This window comes from Gavialis gangeticus, unplaced genomic scaffold, assembly GCF_001723915.1.
Source record: "Gavialis gangeticus isolate Ggan-Ray unplaced genomic scaffold, GavGan_comp1, whole genome shotgun sequence".
Classification (NCBI taxonomy): Eukaryota; Metazoa; Chordata; order Crocodylia; family Gavialidae; genus Gavialis; species Gavialis gangeticus.
The window spans coordinates 62140527-62148355 of record NW_017728993.1 but is presented as its reverse complement, the minus strand read 5'-3'; the positions used below and the strand labels follow the sequence as shown (position 1 = coordinate 62148355).

The following is a 7829-nucleotide window of genomic DNA, read 5'->3' as shown; positions in this document are numbered from 1 at the left end:
CCTTGGTTCCTGTCATATTGACAGGAACCAAGGGCAGAGAAATATTGATTTTCTACATTTTTTTAGGGGCCCTGTGAGCCAGATAGTATGGCCTTGTGGGCCAGATCCAGCCCACGGGCCATATTTTGCCCACCCCTTCAGTATCTTCACCATTACCTTGAGCCTTCACATCATCTACTACTGGGCACGGGGTCTTGACCGTCACATCACTTGACCTTGAACGTCTCCCTGTGTTATCAACTCCCCAAAGTGTGAACCTGGTGGGAGAGGCAGAGACAAAGATATCATCACATCTCAGAGCAAGCAGGCAGATTGGACTTTCACATGCACATATACATGCCTGCCTACAGCAGATGCCCATCTGGAGGAATGTATACAACTAACACCACTTAGGCAAACAAGAGGCTATGCTAAAACATGAGGCATTTCTCTCTTAGGGATGCAGGCTTCCCCAAGCTGACATGTGCTCCCTTGCAGTGCAGGCCCAACAGGATGTAAGAAACCAGAAGGTACACGCCAAACCCAGCTACTTGACATCCCTACTGAGTCTGGTTACTTCACCTAGTGCAAGCGTCTGAAGTGGCTGACATTTGCTGCACTGGTAGCCTGGCCAGTTCAGAAGAGCCTGGGTGCATGGTGCAGAGTGCTGGCTTACCAGGAAGAATAACTTGACTCTGCTTGTGTGGGGGGAGGGAAGTTACAGCATGAGTCCAGTCAGATCACATAAGATAAAGCTGGAAGAAATCATCACCCAGGTGTAAAAAAAAAAAGGGTGGAAATGCAGATCTCCCCAGCTTTACCTTGTACAAAGCAGAGTGAACCCTACCCTGATGGCCATGACATCTCCCACATGGGTGGGCAAGGAAAAGGCCCAGCAGTATCAGTAGCAGGATTCCCTCATGCCCCACAGATAGTCACCAACCAGGAGAGGGGTCATGCCTTATGAAATGGCAGAGAATGAACATACCTGCTTTCCATACCACCCCCCGCCCCCACCCCCCCCAACAATTAGGAGAAAAGCTAGAAGTCACAAATCAGAGGCAACCAGTGCAAGGTTGGAAATAGCCAGCAGGAAGGAGTGTAACTCACATGTAAGTGGTGTCAGGCTCCAGGCAGCGAATAATCAAGGAGATGGTAGAAGACAGCTTGTCAGGCACTTGTGCTGGCATTGCACAGGGGGACTTGGCTCCGGAGATGATGTCGTCCACAAAACTCAACACTGTGTCTAGGGGAAGAAGCAAGGAAGAAGAAAGAGTAATTGCATTCCCATCCCATCCCAACTGTACAGAGCTAAGCAAGGAGAATGGGAGAGGGATGTGAAGGATTAATAGCAAATTTTGGCTTGAGTTTTACCTCGAGCCACAAGACAGACCAGTGAGCCCAATACCTCAGAAGGATTTGAATATTCCTGAACTAAGTAGCACCAGCTGCAATGAGCAAAGGCAGCAAGGCTCCCACCAGTGCCTTCAGCCAGAAGGTCAGGAGCAGGGCTGAAAAGACGATGCTCTCTTAACAAGCTGACTGTGGCCAATCTGGACTGGTGCATCTTATATTCCCTGCCATGCAACATTAGCAATTTGGGAACTATGGAGGGGAAGTGAAGTGAGAATATGCTAAATGAGCTGGGGAAGGGTAAGAAAACGGCTTACACTGCTCCTTCCTCCTGCCTCACGATGACTCTGAGCTGCAATGTAAGTTTTGAGGTGAATTTCTGTGTTAGAAGCCACTAAGGGGAAGGTGCGAGTTCTGTGGCAGTCTTCCAGAGAAAGGAAAGCCTGTTTTTATTGGACCTACTGCAGGAGAAGAAACACCCAGAGCTGTAGGACAACCGAGTCTTCATCATCAGAAGTGGGGGCGCTGGGGGAGACAGACCCATTCACAGCCACCTATCTCCCCTTCCCATTTTGAGTAGGTTCACAGATGCATCAGGGTGGCCTATAAACATGCCAAGTTTCAGGTACCTACGTTTGATGGGTGACAAGGGGAAAGCAGTGGTGACCTTGCTACTAGGGGGAGACAGGAATGGCTATTTTTCCAGTGTCATGTTGCTCAACTGGCAGAACAGATTTTCCTCCAACTTTCCAAAACCATTCAAGCATTGCAGATTTCAGGCCAAAAGGAAAATGTGGGGAAGTCATATAAACAAATGAAAAAAGGGACTTGTGGTCCTGACCCAGCAAAGCCCTTCAGTATCTGCCTGCTTAACTGTAAGCCCACAACCAGTCCAACTGAAGCCGCTAGCTGCGTAGGCGACACTCCTGCCAGAGTCTAGCTACTGGCTTCATTGGAATTACTTGTAGGTTTCAAGTTAACCAAGTGCTAAAGAGTTTTGCTAATGCTTGCCACTGTGGTCACCTGCTCCCAGTTGCACCCTTTGCTGCCTAGACCACACTGTAAAATGCAGAGATGACATGGCAAAGGTCTTCCTCAAGCAACAGGAAAAGAGCATAATGGTCTCTAGCAGGTTTAGCTTCTCCTTGCTTCTGAGAAGGATAAAGCCCAGTACTGGCTGCTGAAGGACCAGAGCCCCTCTGGCCTGTACTCACCGGTCTCTACTTTGGAATGATCCATCCTGTCGGTGACCTTCTCCTGGCGGATGAGGTAATCGACAATCTGCACTCCAATCGGTGGCTCTGAGTGTTCCCATTCTAGCACCACCAATGTGCTGCTGGGTTCATGCACTGTGGAGAGCCTCAGGCTGGAGGGGAGTGGGGAAACGTGACAGGTCAAGCTCTTTAAACAGCACCTCCTGTCCACCTCTGGCACCCACGTTCCTCTTTTCTCACGCCTCTTCAGCATATACCACAGTCCCAATCATTGCTCCCTTAGGATGTGGTTGTAGCCCGCACTAGCTCAATCTAGCTCACATAGGTATCAACAGCACTGGAGACATGGTGCAATGGCCAATGGCCCACATGAGCAGCCAGACAGCAAACTCTCCAGGGATCCTGTGGTATATACCCTGGTTGCTAGCAGCATGAGTTAAAGCCCATGCTGCCCTGTCTTTACTGCTATAACTATTCCACTAGCTAAATCAAGGTCACCAGGGCATGCTGGCATGTGCTACAATCACACCTCAGTTTTACTGTGAAGACATGCCCTGTGGTACCCAAGATGGGCTGCATTTGAAACTGTGGATCAGAGCGTCATACTGCAGGGTGCCACTCAAGCCCCTACACTGAAGGCAGAAGGCGGGGCTAAAAGTGACCCTCAAAAGCCTTGTGCTCTGCATACTCCTACCCCATCCAGCCTGTAAATTTATCCAGAACTGGGAGTTTCCTCAGGAGCTGCCCTACCACCTTTATAATGATAACAAGAGACCACAGAAGCTGTCAGCACTGACTCCCACATTCTGTACTACTGTAATTGAGGCCATCTGAGATGTCACCCTGGATCCTATATAACTGCCCTCGGTAAAAACTTCCTAACTCCACAGTTTTCTGGGATGACCCAACCCTAGATGAGAAATGCAGCCCCCAGCACCTGAGCCATAAAAAGCTTCCTCATTATGCCAAGTAGTGGTTGCTCCAGATTAGGGTTCAGGCCCATCAACAGAGGGTATGTGTACATGAAATGCTACATTGTCACAGCAATGAGCTACAGCAATGCTACGGCAACGTGGCATAGGCAGGCACGAACTATGAGGTCAATGCTACTGTGCAGTAGCGTCGAAAATGACCCATGCCGCACTGGGACAGTGCAATACCAGTGGTTACTGCACAGCGGTTTAGTAAAGCGAGTACTAAATGACTCTGCAATAACAACTGTGCAGTCCACCACACATGTAGATGAGCCCAGGGTGATGTAGGAAAAGCTTGCATTCTCAGTGCTGTCACTTTCTTGGACTAGCACCATGGTGCCTTATATCAGGGCCCTTTACCAGCTGTCCCCTTAAAGAGCAACCACTTCTGCAGAGCAAGGTGGAAGGATGGGGGTCAAATCAGAGCATGGAAGACATACACTGGGTGTGGGAGGGGTGCACAGGTTGGGAGTCCATCAGAACCAAAAGCGCTTGAGTCGCACCGACACCAGTCCTCAATGACATCCCCGCTCCCTGAGCACCAGAGGGAGCTCATGGTGGCCTCCTGCAACAGCTGAGGGGGAAGAGAAGAGGGATCAAAGCCACGCAAGCAGGAACTCCCACCTCCCACTGTGCTGCACAGCTAGGACCCCTTGTAATGCCTTCCTCACAGGATGCTCCCCTCCCCTCACTAGGCAGACACTGCCTGCTAGCTGGAAGCTCTGGGACACCTCAGCAGAGAAAGACATGAAGACAGAAGCCAAAAGGGTTTAGGGTCTGCAGAAGGCACCTGACCACAGGCCTGCTACCTTTCTCCCTGTAAGCAGGCATGTTACCTTTCCCCATGGGTAGCGAGTTTCAATGGTACTACTCAGTGTAGCAGGATAGCAGCATGTCAGAGCAGCAGCATCCCTCTACCCCTGACAGGGGAGAACACCCACCCCCAAGGAAAATTCCTGTCCCAGGAAACCATCTCAGCTACTTCTGACTACTCGCCAGATACCAAACTCCCTTCAGGCTTGCTCATGGGTTAACATGGCAAGTAATTAGGCCAGTGGCTAAGAGGCAAGGTGGCCAGTCTGTAACCCCTGCCCTTAATCCCTTCAGGTCCATAGCATCTGTTTGTTGTTAACTATGTTAAGACAGGCACCAAACCATGCAGGGCTTGCAGGCTGCTGGCACTCAGAAGTACAAGGGCTGACAAGACCCCCCACAAAACAATAGCAACACAAAGATACAGGGTAAGATGCCTCAGTGCTGGCATCACTGAGATTGGACCCGGGGTTTGGCATCTAAACTTTGGCCCAAGTGGATTCACTATGAAGTCCTCTTGCCCCCATGCTCCTATTATAAACAATCCTTCTTTAGTTTAGCCCTCCCTCAGCAACTGGGCTCCTACCCGCTGGGTTTGGTTGTTGGTGACCAGCTCATAGATAGGTGCTGCTTTGGTGACCTCCAGCAAAATTGGCTCTGCCGGTGTGTCTGGGCTCACAGTCACGTGGCAAAGTGGGCAAGATGAGGGGCAGCGGCCTCTGCTTTGACACTCCATGCGGACGCCGGCGGCCATGCGCTTGGTGCCCGACTCCGACAGGCTGGCAACGTACTCGGGGAAGGTGAGAACCTTGGGGTCCCGTTCCCGCTCCTCCGACTCATCCGAGGGGGAATTTCCTGTGAAATAAGAACAGGTGGATCTGGATTGGGAAATGAGGCTAATTTATGGCACTGGGCTTAATACCCTCTTGCCTGTTCTCCTTTGGGGAGAAAATAACTTGAAAGCAACAGCTACCAAAAACCCCTGCAACTGCTTGAGGATGTTAGAAATACACAGTTTGATTCATAGGTAGAAGAAAGAAAATGCTGACTGATGTTTAGGCTGGAAATCATGACTGCCAAGTCCCCTTCCTGGCTCTGCTACTGACAAGTGACATAACCCCTTTGTCCCACAAATTCACCACATCCTGGCCTTGGGTTGAAGCAGGGTCATGTCACTTCCCCAGCTGCTGTTCACACCAGTCACAGTGTCTCAGGCTTTGTGCAACTGATTTCACCTGCAGTGATAACAGTCTCCACTGGAGGGAGCCTCTCTCATGTAGATGTGGGTGCAATGTAAACTAGAGTTCAGGGGTGCTCTGGTTTCCCTTAAGACCTGTTTTGCAGGCTCATAGTTCCCTCCTCTAGGGTTGAAATGTCTCTGAAATGTCCTATGCTTGGTCCCACCCCAAAACCATTTTGTTTCTACATGTGAGAAGAATCCCCTGAGCCATTCCTAGGTTAGAGCTGAGGGGAAACCCTGACTTTTGCTGCTTGACACTTGAAAATGTTGGTTCTTTTGTGGTTCACCATTGATTCAAAGGCAACAACTGCAAGCATTTCAGCACCTCTCATTCCAGCCAGAATAGGGCAGCTTATCATCTTTCCTTTCAGCTTACAAAGGAGCTTACAAAGCAATTGGAGGCCTGATCCAGAGTTCACTGACATGAAAGGGAAGGGGACTTTTTCATAGACATTAGGGCTGGAAGGGACCTCAAAGATCATCAAGTCCAGCTCCCTGCCCAAGGGGCAGGAGGTCAGCTGGGGTCAAAGGATCCCAGCAAGATAAGCATCCAAACGTTTCTTGAATGAGTCTAGAGTAGGTGCCTGCACCACTTCTGGAGGGAGTCTATTCCAGGTCCTGCGGGCTCGGACAGTAAAGAAATTTTTCCTTACGTCCAACCTAAAACGGTCTTGGAGGAGTTAAAAACTTTGGATCTGGCCCCATCTCAGACTATTCTGGAACAAACAACTCTGTGCCTCAGTGCAAACAACATGTTCAAATACTGCGGGGTCGGTTTATTTTAGAGAAAATTACTCTAGAGTATACTCACCCTGGGCAGGCATCTACATGTGCAGGGATGCAGGAGCAGATTTGCTGCTCCTGGCAGCAATCTGCTCCTGCCCCCTCCAGCTGTGCACCAGCCCCCTGCAGACGCCAGGGGGAGCTCGAGGCTCCCTATGGGTGCTAGCATAGGGCTTGGCAGGGAGCTCGGGGTCAGGACTGCCAGGACTGGCTCTGCCACCACAGCCTGGGTGGGGACAATGTCCCCCTGCCCCAGCAGCAGGGAGTTGCTGACCCTGACTCCCCATTCGGAGGCAGGGGGCTTGGAAAGCGCTGCAGGGGAGGGGCAGGTCCCAACCCCCTGCCCCAATCCAGTGGTGGGCGATTCCCTGTCCACTCAGAGACTTACTGCTAGCTGCCCCACCAGCAGATTGGGGCAGGGGGCTGGGACCTGCTCCTCCCCCATAGATCTTTCCAAGCCCCCTACCTCGATCACTTGATCACGGCATGGGAGCGGCTCCTGACTGAGACAATTTCCGGCCCCTGCTCCGCAACTGTGGGGTGGAGGCTGGGGAGATTGTTCCCAGGCCCCACTCTGTGATCACAGAGCAGGGGCTGGGAACAGACTGGGGAGTTTGTTCCCAGCCACAGCTCCGTGATCATGGAGCTGGAACTAGGAAAAATCTTCCCAGCCCCTGCTCCATGACTGCAATTGGGAAGCCAGGGCTGGGAGCTCCCTGCTGCTGGGGCACGAGGACATTGTTCCTGCCTGGGCTCCAGTGGCAGAGCACGCCCCAGCAGCAGCCAACCTCTGGGGACAGGGAGCAATCTCCCACTTCCTGCTGCCCAGCTAACTGGGAGCAAGTTTGCTCCCAGTCAGCTGACTACATGTGCTGTATGGCACAGTAATTAATTGCAAGCAAATATGCTACTTGTATTTACAGGGAGCAAATTTACTCACCATTAGAGTAAATTACTTTGCAGTAAGCATCTGCACATGTAGATGGTAACATTTACTGTGCAGTAATTTCCTCTAATCTTGAGTAAAGCATCTCATGTAGCCATGCCCAGTATCTCCCATCTCTAAAATGGGAGACAGCAATGCTGGCATAACCTTTGTAAAGTATTTTGGGATCTATGAATGAGGAGTACCATGTAAATATTTTCACCATGACTTAATAAAAATAGGACTTACATGAAGTGGCATCAAATCTGCCTCCTGAAAAGCATTCCTCTCCATCTTCCTAAAATCTATGTGTGACACTTGCTGGCATCAAGCCCAGTAATATCTGTAGTCAAGATTTACTAGCAGAAAGTTACAATGGTGGGTGGGGAACTGGTAGTTCAGACTGCTCTCTCAACATGCTTTGAATTGTCCCCATAATGCCTATTACCTGTAATTAAACAGGTGACACTATACCTAGGCAGTGCTGCAGCATATGGAACAGCTAAATAGCAGAGTAAACGCAAGGTGGTGCTGTGAAGTCATGCATT

General features: G+C 50.5%; 1 protein-coding gene across 1 annotated transcript in view; it reads right to left on the bottom strand.

Moving 5' to 3' along the window:
• ASTN1 (astrotactin 1) overlaps nt 1-7829 on the bottom strand; it is a 154746-nt gene that overhangs the window by 8764 nt on the left and 138153 nt on the right. Inside the window, exons 18-22 of the mRNA XM_019528349.1 lie at nt 4920-5188; nt 3961-4094; nt 2547-2698; nt 1090-1225; nt 157-257 (exon numbers count right to left, since the gene is read on the bottom strand). Of these exons, the coding sequence (XP_019383894.1) occupies nt 157-257; nt 1090-1225; nt 2547-2698; nt 3961-4094; nt 4920-5188 (792 nt within the window). The remainder of the gene's footprint in view (nt 1-156; nt 258-1089; nt 1226-2546; nt 2699-3960; nt 4095-4919; nt 5189-7829) is intronic.